This window comes from Petromyzon marinus, chromosome 24, assembly GCF_048934315.1.
Source record: "Petromyzon marinus isolate PM22_M1 ecotype Great Lakes invasive population chromosome 24, UKy_Petmar_22M1.pri1.0, whole genome shotgun sequence".
NCBI classification, from domain to species: Eukaryota; Metazoa; Chordata; class Hyperoartia; order Petromyzontiformes; family Petromyzontidae; genus Petromyzon; species Petromyzon marinus.
In genome coordinates this window covers 12,911,494-12,929,114 of record NC_133690.1, presented here as the reverse complement: position 1 = coordinate 12,929,114, position 17,621 = coordinate 12,911,494, and the positions used below count along the sequence as shown (strand labels likewise).

Genomic DNA, 17,621 nt, shown 5'->3' with positions numbered 1-17,621 from the left:
GGTTTGCTACACTGCCCTCTGCTGCCCAATGCATAGCCCCTGCAGCATCCTGTAACACCTGTGATGCATGGCAGTTCCTTATCCGAGCACAGTCCAGGCTCGCCCCTGCCTAGCTATCGAGATCTGACAAGACAAGGGTGCAATCTGGGCGATATGGTCATAGGAACTGCATTTAAATAATGCTAAAGGTGCAGCCCTGATATAGCTTGCTCACTCCACTGTCGGCGGAAGGATCTACACGAGAAGGGAGTTGTGCAGAACCTACATAGAAGATATTTTGGCCTACTCTTTCACGTTGAGCGGATATCCTTGGAAGCGGGGCGAGTACCCACACTTTACCCCACCGCATGCGACTCGCTAATCGACTAAATGTGATTAAATAAACTCTTTCAATTGCGGCGGCGGGAAATCAAACCAGTGAGCTCTAGATTGCAAGTCCAGTGTGCTGCTAACCATTCCGGCGTGGCAGCAGCACTGCACTGCATATTAATGGGCAGTAATTCAGTCTAGTCATGATTTGAAGCTTTCGTGACTGCAGGAATCCATACTCTTTAGTTCTTTCGGTAAAGTCACGTGGGTAGAAAATAACGTGACTTTTCGGTAAAGTCACGTGGGTAGAAGTTTTATTTAATTTTATTTCTACCTACGTGACTTTACCGAATTCAGAGTCTATCCATTGAACTGTTTCGCCCATCTGTATTTTAATTGAACGTATTTCCGCGTGGCGGGGCTGCCAAGGAGCCAGGCGGCTCTCTGTGTCCCGAGCGGCAAAGCGCTGTGAAATCATGCGCAACGAGCGGCTCTCCCAGAAGGCACGTGTTGTGTTGTGTGTGTGTGCCGCGCTCTTTCATTCTCTTACCCGGAATGTTTAGGACAATCGGAAGTCACATCGTCGGAAAAAAACATTTAAAGCAACAGCAGCAGCAGCAGCTATAACAACCCCCCCTCCCCACACTCTAATAAGTTACAGCACGGCTGTCGTGATAAGGAAAGTAAACGCATTGCGTCGGCAACTTGACACTGGCACGACGTCTGGGGGGGATGGCGCGGTTTTCCGTTGCGCACTCTGCGAGGAATTCAGCGACCGCACGTTCGATTCCCGACGTTAAAACCAGCGAGCTGAGAACCCAGGTTCGTGCCAGCGTGCACAGCTGGTGGAGTTAAATGCCGTGTGCTCCGTCGTCCGCGTGCCAATTGGTTAGGTCAAAATCAGTTTCAACACATTGTTAAATATTCTTGGTTCTTTCGGTAAAGTCACGTGGATAGAGAACAAAAATCAAAAGTAAAAGCGAAAAACCCACGACGTTTCGATCGTGACACAAGCGGTCTTCCTCAGGTGGAGAGATAAAGGAGATTGTTAAATCATTGTTAAGTCTTGACTTAAAGCTTTCGTGACTGCAGGAATTCATATTCTTTGGGTCTTTCATTGGCAATTGTTGTGACACCGTTGGATTCGGGTCAAATCGAAGGGTCCTCTCTGCTCGTATGAGTAATTGGGGCAGCGCCCAACTCAATCTGCGTCTCCCGAGGGTCTCTCGTGCAATGTGTTTTTGTCATTCCCAAGTTCACGATGTTTAGTTTCTTCATAGCAGTAGCGAGCATGGCACCCGTTGGACTTGCAGTCCAGAGGTCTGCGGGTTAAATCTCTTGCCACCGCGGTTGAAACGAGCTGCAAATGTTCTCAAATTCCCTAGCCTCTGTCCGCCCAGCTGCATAAGCGGGCGCGCCACGGGTTGGTCAATTCAGCAGCAGGTCGAGTGTTGTGGTGGCGTTTAAGTGTCACTACTTGCCACCAGCGTGGAAGAGGAGGGCCAAAATAGCCACGAGAGGGGGTATCTCTCGGGCTGCCTCGAAGGCAGGGGTGGGGAACGTCCCGCCCGCGGGCCGTATGAGGCCCGCGAAATCATTTGGGTCTCTGGCCCTGCCAAGGCAACCGCAGGCGGGACTCGACATTCAATAAATCTAGGAGCAAATCTGGAAAAGCAGTTGCGAGTAGCAACATCGTCAATACCGGCTAACATCATCACACGCCTCACCAAAGAGAAGCATTTCCAGCCATCGCATTATGGGCGAGTTAATTAAATGTTTGACCAAATGTAATTTTTAAGTTGATGATTTTGTATGGCCCGCGAATGATGTTATAAATATCCAAATGGGCCTTGGCAGAAAAAAAGGTTCCTCACCGCTGCTCTAGGGGGAAGCCCTTCCAGCAGTAGCGGTGGTGAAAACAAGAAATTGCAGCGCTGCACCTTTATATCTGCCAATGACTCGCAGTGTGATGCAATATATTATTCCAATGACAAAGACGCACGACACTTTTATATCCTAAATCACAAACTATGCATAATGTATCGTACACATTTTTGCACACTGCAATTCAAATATGCGTTTACATCTACGTGCTGTTGTGCCAGAATTTATATAATTTATTGTCGGGGGGGGGGGGTGGGGGTGGGGTGGGGGGGGGCAAGGAATCCAATCTCCAGCTTACAATGTGTGCGGGTGTCGTGATCAATTCATCACCGGGGGTGGCAGCGGAGGTTTTGTGTTTTTTTTATTATTTCACTGGATGCCGCAAAGCCAGAACGTTCCGCGGGAGCCGCTGCGCATCGACACAATCCAACCGAGCCGGCGAGGCCGGCGAGAAGGAGGGAGGCAGGGAGGTAGGTAGGGCGACAGGAGGTGCAAGACACGACGGGCAGCATCGCATCCGCTCGAGCACACAAAGAAGCTCGCGATCGTCTCCGGGTATTCGCGTCTTCGGAGGGCGGCGTAGCCCACCGCCGACCCCCACCCTTGAGCAGGCGTGGCGTCTAGCGCACGCCTACGCTGCTTTCTAGCGTCTACGCATTCTTCACGGCCAGCGTAACGCCAAGCCCAGGCTGCTGTGCTGCTGCTGCTGCTGCCGATGCTGCAGCAGCAGCGTCTGTAAATGCGTTCCGCGACGCACCTTCTCCCCAGGTCTGTGTGCGAAGCATGGTCCTAACTCCACTTTTGGTGAGCGTTACGCTTTGGTTTTTTTTTATGCTCCACACATTTGCACCGTAATCTATTTGTGCGTGCGCGCGCGTGTGTGTCCGTGGTTAAATGTGGGGAGCGGGATCGTAGTCGTCAACGCCCTGCGCTGCGAACCTGGAGATGCGAGTTCGATTCCCGCGCATGGCCAACATCGGTGGCGAATGTCTGAACCGATCCTGGGCCTCCACCCAGGTTGACTCAGACTTAAATGAGTACCTGGCACGGTGTGTGAACATCAATTGGCACTGGGAAAGACACTGACGTACTGGCTTTCATGGGTACTCGCTAACAGAACATTCCTCAATAGTCTCTATAGGCTGTACAGGGGATATTTATCTTCGTCTGTTTAAAAACAATAAATGGAGGCTACGTAATGATTTTGATTATGTACTGGCTGTCAGGTTTTGATGGAATGTGCTATTTATATAAGGCCTGTGCAAACGCAATGCATGATGTAACTGACAATGGACCGTGCAATAAAGGTGCATTATAAAAGTGTTTAACTGAACATCTTCAACATCTGAGCCTTTAAATGGAACATTATTGCTGACTTTGGAAACAATGTTAATGCAATCTGAGTGTATTGTGAATTGTGTCTTTGCCCATAAGAGTGCATTTGTTCGGCTCTCGCAGCCTTTGAATGTCCCCTTGATACAATTAACGATTATTTACAATTATGTAAAGAGCATGCTTCACAATGCATCTATTCAGGAGTTTGTGATCGGAGTGGGACCTTTCATGTACTTGCACATTCAGGTTTGACCATTTCACTGTTATGTATCTTTACCCAATTGGCCATATCTGGACATATGCCAGGTATATAATCACATGTTATGGCCAGGTATTACGAGTGGAAACAATGATGGTGGGAGGAAACAGAGGTGGTGGAGAAAAAGGAGGAAGTGAAGTTAGAGCGAGAGAGAATGTGCAATTCGGGAAGGAAATGAAGAGGCCTTGACTGATAGTTAAACAATAATGCGAGGACATTCATAGAGAGTGGGGCACAAACATAAATAACAAAATATATAAATTCACCACGTTCACCAAAAACATTGCCTTCACCATAATAATAATCAACCATGTTCTTTTCACTGCTGGATGGGAGGCCTCCCACTGCAATGTCTCACGATCTTGTGATAGAGCAATCCATCTAGCACGTGTACAGAGCACGTGCACATGAGCTACTTTCATCGCTCCATCTCCGCGGTGCTGCCTCCTTTGACTGCCACTCAGTCACTCGTCTTGACCGCCGACCATCATCCCCAATAGCGACGTGCTTCTCCCAAGTGAATTCAATTTTCCGAACAGTCAACGCAATGTCTCTAACTTTAGCATGTGCACTCATCAATCCCAAGCGCGTATCTCTCCACGCTTCTTTGGGTGTCGTGTGGTGGCGGGTTAACGACACATTTAATTTTTCGATTTAAAGCTTTCGTGACTGCAAGGATTCATCTTCTTTGGTTCTTTCGGTAAAGTCACATAGAATGAGAATAAAATAATAAAATAAAACAATAAATTTCACACGATGTTTTGGCCACAACGCAAGCGGCCGTCTTTAGGTGAAAGGTACAGAACTGTCGGGACGACAGAGCTACAATGAACTCTGCTAAGATTCGCAGCGTCTTTTAAGCTGGTTGAGAGAAGTGAGGCACCTTGACAAAGGAGTTTACATATCAAACAGGAGAATTTAGCATTGAAACAGTTGAGGGATTAGCTTGTGACTGGACACAGAAATAGCTATGTTAAAGTCAAAGCCTACACATCCACAGAGGCACCTCGTACATGGACGCCAAAAGGGCTGCAACAACTCAACTATCATACAGTAAACCGATGTGAAAAAACCTAAGTCTAAATTACATCAATATAATAAATGTACTCAATATATTCTTCAATAAGCAGAGCTATTAACAGCAACTGGGTATACACTACACTATATAATGAATACCATATAGTAAACAGATAAAAAACTAAAATATTAACTACCTCAATGTTATCAATAAACTCTATATTCTCCAATCAGCTGAGCTACCAACAATAAGTCGTTATATATCACGATGCTATATGGCGAAAACATGGGTGGATTCTTACCCTCAACTTTAGCACCACGGATAGCTACGAGCCCCGTTAAGACGGACGAGTCCATCATGGTCGGAACAGAGGAGAGAAACAGCTGCGAGGTGCTGTTATAATCATGTTATAAACCATACCATTAACCGTGGTGTGAGAAGTATTAAGAGTCAATGCCAGCGAAAGAGCTGCGGTCTGAAGGTCACCATAAAATAATTAATTAAGAACCGAAATGGTTTAAAACATCTTTCCAATGGTTACTAAGCCAGAATCCATCTTCTCGGTTGAAATTGTCTCTGTGCTTGTATATGTGGAGCTGATGTGGAGGGTAAGAATCCACCCATTTTTTCGCCATATAGCATCGTGATATATAACGACTTATTGTTGGTAGCTCAGCTGATTGGAGAATATATAGAGTTTATTGATAACATTGAGGTAGTTTATATTTTAGTTTTTTTATCTGTTTACTATATGGTGTTCATTATATAGTGTAGTGTATACCCAGTTGCTGTTAATAGCTCTGCTTATTGAAGAATATATTGAGTACATTTATTATATTGATGTAATTTAGACTTAGGTTTTTTTCACATCGGTTAACTGTATGATAGTTGAGTTGTTGCAGCCCCTTTGGCGTCCATGTACGAGGTGCCTCTGTGGATGTGTAGGCTTTGACTTTAACATAGCTATTTCTGCGTCCAGTCACAAGCTAATCCCTCAACTGTTTCAATGCTAAATTCTCCTGTTTGATATGTAAACCCCTTTGTCAAGGTGCCTCACTTCTCTCAACCAGCTTAAAAGACGCTGCGAATCTTAGCAGAGTTCATTGTAGCTCTGTCGTCCCGACAGGTTTGTTCCTTTCACCTGAAGAAGGCCACTTGTGTTGTGGCCGAAACGTCGTGAGAATTTTATTGTTCTATTTTATTATTTTATTCTCATTCTACGTGACTTTACCGAAAGAACCAAAGAAGACACATTTAACCATTACTCGGTCTCACCCCCAAAAAAAACCTTTCTTATGGACAACATTGGTCGCGAAACAGGTGAAGAGAAATTGCACGAGATTTGCCAGATACAAAATATAACGCACCCCGACGTGCATTGTAAGTAAAATATGTTTGGGGGGGGGAGGAAAACAGCAAATCAGGCCGAGAGATGAGAACCCGCAAAGGCAATGCGGTGTCTGCGCACGATATAAGACTTGTAACCTTCGGGCTCTCGTTAAAAGGAGCGTGCGGGGCACCGTACAACGCCTCCCCACCTTTTCCCACTCCCTCGAGTGTGACCGATGCAGCGCAGTGCCCTGGAGGTAGGCCACTGCCGAGAACATTCGTCTCGGCCGTGAACGCTCCCGAGGCGTAGCCCCCTTGGTCAATCCAATTACGAATGAAAGCCTCCCCGTGCCGTGTGGGTCATGGATGTTTGTTTGGCCGCACTTCGCCACCCTGGTGAGTGCGGGTTGGTGCAGGAGAGTCCCCAAGACCGGTGTGGACCTCACTCGGCACTGATGGTGGCCGTGGCCAGGAATTTGGGTTCGCAATATCGTGCGCTAACCACCGTGCAGACACTTTACCCTCCGTGTATATTATTACGGAGGGGGGGGGAGGAATAATGAATGCATCGATCCAATTAATACAATTTCTTAATCTGAAAATTGCACGCATTGAATTGCGTGTGTAAAGAATATTTTCTTAGTCTGGTATGTTGTATATATATAATAATGGGTTCGCAATGAGAAAAATTGATTCTTGAACAGAATATTTATTGCGAATAGTGACACTTTATCAATCTCTAGGGGGTTGGGGGGGAGGCAAGCTCAGGATCGATATCGACTTCAGAATCTTGGACGCCCTTTGGCGGTTTGATGTCAGAGCGTTAAGGAGAGGCACGGTGAAACTGGAATCTTTATCTTTCCTGGGTTCAGACCTTTAACTTGATGAAGAGGTCTTCTGATGTGTAATCGTTTCGCTGGAGAAAGTCTGATCTAAACCATTTCTACATACGTGACTTTACCGAAAAAAACAATGAGTAATTTATGCAGTCACGAAAGCTTTAATTATTTATTAAGATGAGACTATTGTAAGGCAAAGTGGCAGAATAGCCGGTGAGTTGGGGGCTGTGGTAAGATATATCGCGATTCCAGATTGGTGAATGTGTCAAGCTTCTGGATCGCAATTCACTTCAATAACAATTTTGTGCGTTAAACGTTTGCCATCTCGTTTGCATTTCTTTTTATTTGTTATGTCCCCATTTATATGATCTCGTAAATTATTTTCGACTAAATGTAATAATAATAGCAGCATATAATCAGCAACTGTAATAAAGCATGCAATTTGCACCTGTAATAATAGCGTATAATTTTCACCTACAAACATTGCATATCATTTAACATCTAATAATAGCATATAATTTACACCTGCTACACTTAGCATGTAACATTTGCAACTGTGGAGCAGAACAGGACAGCACAGAATCAACTGCTGCCCATCAAGATCACAGGAGGGCATCACCAGAGGAATTAATTAGCTGACGGTCTGTGCCATCAATTGACGGATGATGTTGCACGTACATTTGCACGGCGCTTGAATAATTAATCCTCACACCCGTCGGTTCGATGCGTAGTAATTTGAGCCCAGGAATCGATTTCAATGGATTAAGGTGTTGCTGCTGCTGCTGTTGTTGTTGTTGTTTGTGCTTGAATACCACTGCCGTTGCAGTGTCTCAATTCACGTTGGATGACTTGCACCTGTCCCGAACCATTTCTGGTGCCTCTTGCTCTCGTATTAGACTGTATTGACACAGTTATGTTGTTTTGTTATTCGTTTGTGTTTTGTTCAATTTGTTCATTGTGAAATATTCCCGAAGCACCCTGTACTCGTTCTCTGCAACGTTGATGGTTGTTTTGTATCTTTTGTTTTGTCGTTGCTGCTATGCTCATGCACCACGCATCTCCCGTGTAAAATAGCCGGACAACTGGCTAAACGGGACCGTCATCCGTGTAAACGTATGTTGTATGTATGTATGTTGAACTTCTTTCGCACCGTACGTAGCCAACCGCGTTAATTGGAGGTGCAATCGGAGGTGCGCGGGGTAGGGGAAAGGACTGCGAACTAAAACACAAAAAAGCAGTTCTAACGAATCATCGACTCAACACTCAAGACCCTCTCTGTCCGTTCCGCAGTCCGAGTCTAAGCTGTACAATGCGCTCGAGAAGGAGAGCAGCACACCCTCACACCAGAAGCTCACCAAGAAGGAGACCCTCAAAGTAAGTGGCCGTGGGCGAAGGCCGCCGACGACTCGACCGTGCAAGCGCGTTCCGTCAGTGACCCCGTGCGCAGTTGGAGGCAGTCCGCCCTCCAAGCGACAGCCGAGGGCAGAGAGGAGCGACGCTCACAACAACGAGCGGAGCGCCGGGCGGCTAAAACGCAGCAAAGTTGGCACAGTAGGGGGCACAGGTGGTGCATCAGCCAGTCATCTCAGTCATCTCAGTCAGTCGACCCGTGGCACCTGCTGGGTCTGTTCCGTGACCTCCTGCCAGCGGGCGTTCGACACTTCACGTGGCACTTAAAGTGCACCTAGCCTGGCACAAACGCCGTGGTGACGTCACCACCACTTAAGTGGGCGAATGGCGGTTGTTGTTGTCGTTGCTGTTGTGCGTGGAGAGCGTCCGGCCGGCCGGCGGCTCGACGATTTGAAGGGGCGAACGAGTGCAGCCTGCCAGCGCTAAAGTTGTTTTTATTCTATGTTTCTTTCGGTAAAGTCACGTAGATAGAAAAAAGAATAACAATAAAATAATAATAGAAAGATATATGTTTTATTCACTCTTTTTAATTTTTATTATTTTATAATACATTTTTTTCTCTCTCTCTACCTGACTTTACCGAAAGAACCATAGAATATGAATTCCTGCAGTCACGAAAGTTCTAAGTCAAAATTGCTCCTCGTTTCCGAACGTCAAACGGACGGCGCGATTGGTCAGCCGCCGTGCTGCAGACAAGCGCGCGCCAGTTCGTGATTTCTCAGCCGCGCACTTACACTGTTCTTTATACCCCTTCAACCACTGCCCGAGATCCGACTCCCCCCCCCCCCAAATTCCTCTCTCTTTCACACCCGCCCCCCGCCCGCCTGTGTTATAAATAATCTGAAGAAAGGGTAGGGAATGTAATTAGCTAACGCCCTGCAGGGACAGAATTTTATTTACTGATCCTGGGAATGATCGTAGAGACGTGTCGACGCTTAAACGTGTTAAGCCTTCACGCCTGAATCGTAACAGGCTGTGTTTTCAACGCAAGACGTTTATAATATATGTGAATAATAATAATACATAAAGTGTGAAAAAACACCTGAACATTTACGCACTATCAATTGAAAGTCGTATTCAACTGTGTTTTTATTGATGTCTAATACAGTCTATACAGTTGATCAACAGACCACATGTGGTGGGGTAAAGTGTGGGTACTCCCCAACTATTTTCAAGACGTCTGGACAGTGTGGCCAAAATATCCTCTAGGGAAGCTTTCCAGAGCTCACTCTGGTCCAGATCTCACCCTGGTTCAAAGCTCACCCTGTTCCAGAGCTCACCCTGGTTCAGAGCTCACCCTGGTCCAGAGCTCACCCTGGTTCAGAGCTGACCCTGTTCCAGAGCTCACCCTGATCCAGAGCTCACTCTGTTCCAGAGCTCACCCTGGTTCAGAGCTCACCCTGGTCCAGAGCTCACCCTGGTTCAGAGCTCACCCTGTTCCAGAGCTCACCCTGATCCAGAGCTCACCCTGGTCCAGAGCTCACCCTGGTCCAGAGCTCACCTTGGTCCAGAGCTCACCCTGGCCCAGAACTAACCCTGTTCCAGAGTTCACCCTGGTCCAGAGCTCACCCTGATCCAGAGCTCACCCTGGCCCAGAACTAACCCTGGTCCAGAGCTCACCCTGGTCCAGAGCTCACCCTGGTCTAGAGCTCACTCTGGTCCAGAGCTCACTCTGGTCCAGAGCTCATCCTGGTCCAGAGCTCACCCTGTTCCAGAGCTCACCTTGGTCCAGAGCTCACCCTGGTCCAGAGCTCACACTGTTCCAGAGCTCATTCTGGTCCAGAGCTCACCCTGGTCCAGAGCTCACCCTGGTCCAGAGCTCACCTTGGTCCAGAGCTCACCTTGGTCCAGAGCTCACCCTGGTCCAGAGCTCACCCTGGTCTAGAGCTCACTCTGGTCTAGAGCTCACTCTGGTCCAGAGCTCACTCTGGTCCAGAGCTCACCCTGTTCCAAAGCTCACCCTGGTCCAGAGCTCACCTTGGTCCAGAGATCACCCGGTCCCAGAGCTCACCCTGGTCCAGAGCTCACCCTGTTCCAGAGCTCACCCTGGTCCAGAGCTCACCCTGGTCCAGAGCTCACCCTGGTTCAGAGCTCACCTTGGTCCAGAGCTCACCCTGTCCCAGAGCTCACCTTGGTCCAGAGCTCACCCTGGTCCAGAGCTCACACTGTTCCAGAGCTCACTCTGGTCCAGAGCTCACCCTGGTCCAGAGCTCACCCTGGTCCAGAGCTCACCTTGGTCCAGAGCTCACCTTGGTCCAGAGCTCACCCTGGTCTAGAGCTCACTCTGGTCTAGAGCTCACTCTGGTCCAGAGCTCACTCTGGTCCAGAGCTCACCCTGGTCTAGAGCTCACTCTGGTCCAGAGCTCACCCTGGTCTAGAGCTCACTCTGGTCTAGTGTTCACTCTGGTCCAGAGCTCACCTTGGTCCAGAGCTCACCCTGGTCCAGAGCTCAACTCTGGTCCAGAGCTCACCCTGGTCCAGAGCTCACCTTGGTCCAGAGCTCACCCTGTTCCAGAGCTCACTCTGGTCCGGAGCTCACTCTAGTCGAGGTCCTCCCACCTGCAGTGGCTTCAGAAGGAAATTGCAGGGCTGCCCCTTTGCTCCTTTTACAGTGTATGCAATTATGTTTCCACAGACAATAAATGTATAGTTATTAATGTATTTAAATTTCATCATGGATAGGTCGGTTTAAAATTACTAAACTATGTAAAGCCCAAATAACCTCATGCAATCTTCCAGTTAATAACGAATCACACGCATCAGGCCAAACTTTTACCTTTTGATTCACACAGCTATTCTAAGAATGCAGTCAGAATTTGGTAATTTTGAATACATTTTGCTAGACGGTGGCATGCACACGTAAGTTGCTGACTTGCAGAAAAAAACGATTCCATTGTGCGCAAACCGTGCTGCTTTGTATCTCTATACTTTGCAAAACGTTGCACTGGCACACCGATCAATAATTGGATCGTCAATCCAAACACTGCTGCTGGTGCAATAACTCCTGTGCCTGCCCAATATATCCTGCTATTGACTTAAATGCCTTGCTTAGAAATGAGTGACCTGCAAAAACAACGAGCTTTACTTTGTCACGAAAATAAAATTTGGCTAAAGATTTGTAAAAGGGCACTTTTTCTTTCATTCCCAGAGCTTTTTTGAGCCATGTAGCCTTTCGAATGTGAATTCTTGTAAGATTGTCCTTATCTTGGTAGTTCACCATATTGTAAAAAAAAATCCGAAACGGCAACCTAGTTTCAATTGGTATTCACAGTTCAACGTCGTTACCGTGTTTTATTTTAAACCATTTTAATTCGTGGAAACCCGATACAAACATCGCGTCAGACGCACGCATTCGCCTGGTTCGACTTGAAAAAGCAGAGAATGCTGGCCTCCGACTTTGTTTATGCCGCGTTGTGGCAACTTATCTCTTGCAAGTCTAAGGTCAGCAATTGCAGGGCTGCACACATGCAAGTGGCTCAGCGGCAGAGCGAGCGTATCCCAATCGGGCGGTTGCGAGTCCAAACCCTAGTTGGTGGGTTGACTCAGCCAATCATCCTTCTGGGGTCAATAACATGAGTACCATTTTGTAGAGAAGTCAACAGCGGTTGTCCTATAGAGAGACTCCCCCCTGCCATAGGAATGTGGAATTTCCACGACTATCTCAGGAACGGAAGATGAGCACCGCCTCGTTCAATGCTCGTTTGAGCAGGAAATCACTTTGGCTCTTTTTTTATTTTATTTTGCGTCATCGTTTTCTTTCCATAACCTTCTATGAAATGTGCCCAAAGACAAGAGGCTATCAAACTCTCCCGATGCTGAGAGACTCCCCAAGGCAGTGGCGGGAAGCAAGCGGGTGGCATTGTGCAATTTGCAGCAAGCGGGGGGGGGGGGGGGGGAGGTGCTGGCCAACACTTCGGGGGCAGGGCCTGGCAGCCCCCAGAGGGACTCACTGACTTCTCACCGCAGCGACACTCACTGACTTCTCACCGCAGCGGGGCTCACTGACTTCTCACCGCAGCGGCACTCACTGACTCCTCACCGCAGCGGCACTCACTGACTTCTCACCGCAGCGGGGCTCATTGACTTCTCACTGCAGCGACACTCACTGACTCCTCACCACAGCGGGGCTCACTGACTTCTCACCGCAGCGGGGCTCACTGACTTCTCACCGCAGCGACACTCACTGACTCCTCACCACAGCGACACTCACTGACTTCTCACCACAGCGACACTCACTGACTCCTCACCACAGCGGGGCTCACTGACTTCTCACCACAGCGGGGCTCACTGACTTCTCACCACAGCGGGGCTCACTGACTTCTCACCGCAGCGACACTCACTGACTCCTCACCACAGCGACACTCACTGACTTCTCACCACAGCGACACTCACTGACTCCTCACCGCAGCGGGGCTCACTGACTTCTCACCGCAGCGGGGCTCACTGACTTCTCACCGCAGCGACACTCACTGACTCCTCACCACAGCGACACTCACTGACTTCTCACCACAGCGACACTCACTGACTTCTCACCACAGCGACACTCACTGACTCCTCACCGCAGCGGGGCTCACTGACTTCTCACCGCAGCGGGGCTCACTGACTTCTCACCACAGCGACACTCACTGACTCCTCACCACAGTGGGACTCACTGACTTCTCACCACAGCGGGGCTCACTGACTTCTCACCACAGCGACACTCACTGACTTCTCACCACAGCGACACTCACTGACTCCTCACCACAGCGACACTCACTGACTTCTCACCACAGCGACACTCACTGACTTCTCACCGCAGCGGGACTCACTGACTTCTCACCACAGCGACACTCACTGACTCCTCACCACAGCGACACTCACTGACTTCTCACTGCAGCGACACTCACTGACTCCTCACCGCAGCGGCACTCACTGACTTCTCACTGCAGCGACACTCACTGACTTCTCACCGCAGCGGCACTCACTGACTTCTCACCGCAGCGGCACTCACTGACTTCTCACCGCAGTGGGACTCACTGACTTCTCACCGCAGTGGGACTCACTGACTTCTCACCACAGCGACACTCACTGACTTCTCACTGCAGCGACACTCACTGACTTCTCACTGCAGCGACACTCACTGACTTCTCACCGCAGAGGGACTCACTGACTCCTCACCGCAGCGGGGCTCACTGACTTCTCACCGCAGGTGCAAAAGAAAAACTACAGGCAGGAGAAGAAGAGGGCCACCAAAGAGATGCTCAGCACACTCAAAGACCCAGCGGTGGTCATTCTCTCCGACTGGCTGAAGGTGGGTACGCACGAATATCGGTGATTTATTTATATATTTATTTTACTGCCTATATATAAAACATATTTTCCCCAACATAAACCGCAACAAAGGGAGGCGGTGCATAAACTCCGCAGATTAAAGCCCCAAACTCAGCACTTCCTGGGTCCAAAGATGGGGGACACATATATAGTAATATTTTTTTACCTGTGAGGAGGAGATTGAGATGGTTAAGCAGGATCTTTATTTCCATATTCGGCACATCCTCACACACCTGGATAATTCCTGGAGATGTAACGTCTCATTTGCAAGGGTGGCTACAGTGTTCCGCTTATGTGTCCATGTAAAGCCCGTTTGTCAATCCCCTGCTGGATGACGGGCTGCCGTGTGGGTTTGATTGGCAGTACTTAACCACGCTGGTCAGTGCAGGTTGGTGAAGACGAGGAGCGTATATGTGAGACCATAGAAGTACATGACAATACAACTATGTCCCTTGCTCCACTCCCGTCTACTGCCCACAACGTAGCCTCAGATCCGATGCAAGGTGGTCACCCGTCCAAGCACTAACCAGGCTCACACCTGCTTAGCTTCTGAGAGCTAACACGATTGAGCACATGTTTGTAAGCAAGAGTGACTTTAATGCCTCTTGGCCCCCACGGCTTAGAAGTGCCCTCCTGAATCCTCAAGAAGTGGGAGGTAAAGTGAAAAGGGCTCTCAGGTTTGTGCTGATTGGCATTCAAGTGGCTTAACTCGCCTTCCCCTATTCTTGGTTCTTTCGGTAAAGTCACGTAGAAGGGAAACAATAAAATAATAAAAATATGAAACAATAAAATTCTCACGATGTTTCGACTGCAACACAAGCAATCATCATAAGGTGTGAAAACCACAGCAAGAATTTTTTTAGAAAAGTGGCGTTTTTTTTTTACGTTAGCACCACGGAGAGCGATTTGACAGTTTGTTCAGATGGACGAGTCCATCTATGTTCGGAAAAGAGGAGGGGGGAGACGAAAATAATGGATGCAGTCTGAAAGCCACCGTAAGCATGAACAATCAATTAAGACCCCAAATGGTTTATCAAATCCTTCCAATGATTGCTAAGCCAGAATCCATCTTCTCGGTTGAAATTGTCTCTGTGTTTGTATATGTGGATAGCCTCATGAACGAATCTCTCATGGTAGCTAGATGGCTTGCCTTCCCCTGTTGCAGTGCAGCACCAGGATTGTTTTTTGTAATGTCATTCACGAAACAATTTGAGGCATTTTGCCAGCACACACTCATTTGCATCCATTATTGTAGCTGTAACAAAGGGCCCTTTAGATTAATTTCAATTTGGTGTTGTATACTTACTCAAGTATTGTGTTGATTATATTTAAATGTTGATGCATTTCTAATTGTGGGTTAAGCTTTCTTTTTATAAGAAGAATAAATCAATGTTTTGGACAATCCTGACAGCAGAAAAAAAAACTTCGGAAAGTATTGTTTCACAATCCTGGGTAATGTGCCTGCCTAGTAAGAAAGAACTGGGTCAGCGTTCCAAAGCCTCTGCGCTGGAGTCAGCAAACTGCCAGTAAAACGTCTCAAGTTCTTTATTTTACTTGTCCCAGAGGAGTCCATGGAAACTAAATTCCAATATTTCAAGGTAAACATCAAATTACACCAAATTAGCGTTGATGGCCAGGTTTCATGGAACACAACGTAGTTTCCTTTAACCAAATAAATATACATTAAGGACATTTTGTTCACTTCAATTGTGTTTATGCAACTCGACCTAGATTCTCTTCAGGACACATACACTCATAAAATGATGCTAACATTGATTCTGATTGTGATAATGATGATGATGACTAGAGGTGGAACGATGCATTGGTTATCATTGATTAATACGCTAATGATGCATGCATACAATTGTGTGCAAGTATTGATATTTTTGCAGTTTGTATGTGTTGAATGCAATGGGTTAAAAGTGACGCTGCAGCCACTAGTGGCAATACCGTTCCCCACAAGGAATCTATTCTTGGGTTGACCCGTGAACTTGAATCTCGACAATTCATGTAAACATCGGGGACAGTGGAGGATGAATCGTTCCATTCCTAATGACGACCATGACAATGACTATGATGATGATGATAGGGTTGCCACCACTGAATTATACAAAATTGGAGCATATCATGGAACTAACAACATCTCACAATACCGGAAACGTTAAATCATTATGCAACTGTCAAAAACCAGAAACGTTTAACTGCCGGGGACAAAATTACATGTTTCCTCGCAAAGCAGCGAGCTCACAACAAGAGGACAATCCTGAACAAAACCACAAACAGGTGACAACCCACGCGCCGCCGACGATGGCGACAAAGACCAGGACTGACGCCGGGCGATGTCGCCCTGCCGTCCCCCGCAGATCCGAGGTTCTCTGAAGAGCTGGACTAAGCTGTGGTGCGAGCTCAAGCCCGGCGTGCTGCTGCTGTACAAGAGCTCCAAGCACGGCCAGTGGGTGGGCACCGTGCTCCTCAATGTGTGCCAGATCATCGAGAGGCCCTCCAAGAAGGACGGATTCTGCTTCAAGCTCTTCCATCCCCTGGACCAGTCCATCTGGGCCATCAAGGTGCGGATATTCATCGGGGCTTGTTTTCTTCATTCTCTCACCTGACGTGCCACGTGCAAGTGTACAGCCCGTAAGAGATATATGCTCCGCACGTTCAGGAGACCCAGCAGGAGACCCAGCAGTCAGCAGGCTGAAGGTGAATGCAGGCCGCTGATGAGCATGTACCTGTATGGCCCCTTTGTCAATGCCGAATGAGGGCCTCCGCACGCCATGCAGGTCGTGGGTGTTCGTCGACCATACTATTGCCACACTCGTGTGTGTGAGCTCCTGTAATGTGTAAAGCACGTACCGATACTTGCCGTATGTATCACAGCCTACGTAACCGTGATTGTAACGAAGACCTGCGCTGTATTACATCTGTACCGTCGCAAGGCACCCGTGAAATAGAGCCCAAGAGCTTATTAGGCCCTTCCTGCTAAAATAAATACAATCAAATCAAATACACCTGTTGGGGGCCATCCATTTAGTACGTACGCAAAAATATTTCAAAACTTGACACCTCCCGCTCTCCCTGTACGCACGCGTACTTTTTACACCCCCCCCCCCCCCCCCCCACCTACGTACGTACGCCTGACGCATCCCCCCCCCATAGAACGGACGATATTTAATCTGCGCAGAAACGATCAATACATCGGCCTGTTGATGTTCCGATGTAGTTGATGGTTACACCACCGGTGTTTTCGAGGCATGTCAAAGCCAGGAGGTGCAACGTTCTGGGCTCGAATGAGGCGTTCTGGAATAGCTCGTGGTGCTCGCTTGCTACACATCATGTATGCAGCGCATATGCATATTTATCTCTTTATATATTTAACTCCTGCACGTAGATATAGTTCCTTGCAGCTTACACAAGTGCACTTCATTGAATAATTGATTTTTTTCTTCTGAAAATAGCTTTCATCCCCACAATGGAACGGTGCATAGTGCATTTACAAACACAACCTGAACAAAAACGAACGGCAGACAAATCGACTCCTTTTTCACAACAAATGCTTGGGAGGCCCTTGAAACATTAATTTGCTCTCTTTTCATATTTCATAGATTATTTTTTGTCTGAGATCCTACTTAATGCGCCCATCACTAAATCTCCCAGAGGGCGGCCGTCATTAAGGTGAAGCGGCGATGAGCATGGACAGAGCTTTGGTCGGAGATTCAAAAGCACAACCAGGAGCTGCTACGGCTTGCAGAGTTACGTGGTTATTAACAGAGGGCAGTGCAGCAATATCCATTGTTGCACTGTGCTACGCTCTACGCCGTAACGAAGCCGTGTTGACCAGCAGGGTAAATTGTGGTCAAATGGCCACCACGACCTGCACGGTGTGAGGAGGCCCTCAACTGGCAGTGGACTGACAAAAATAAAAATG

The 17,621-nt window shown here is 47.8% G+C and overlaps 1 protein-coding gene across 3 annotated transcripts in view; it reads left to right on the top strand.

The window, feature by feature from the left end:
- Positions 1-17,621, top strand: part of OSBPL5 (oxysterol binding protein like 5) — a 120,857-nt gene that overhangs the window by 69,664 nt on the left and 33,572 nt on the right. For 2 of the 3 annotated variants that reach the window (XM_032959961.2, XM_032959963.2), the window contains exons 4-6: positions 8,264-8,347; positions 13,572-13,673; positions 16,057-16,260. In XM_032959961.2, coding sequence (XP_032815852.1) covers positions 8,264-8,347; positions 13,572-13,673; positions 16,057-16,260 — 390 coding nt within the window. Of the gene's footprint in view, positions 1-2,523; positions 2,998-8,263; positions 8,348-13,571; positions 13,674-16,056; positions 16,261-17,621 lie in introns of those variants that run through there. The other variant, XM_032959962.2, reaches the window with a different exon arrangement.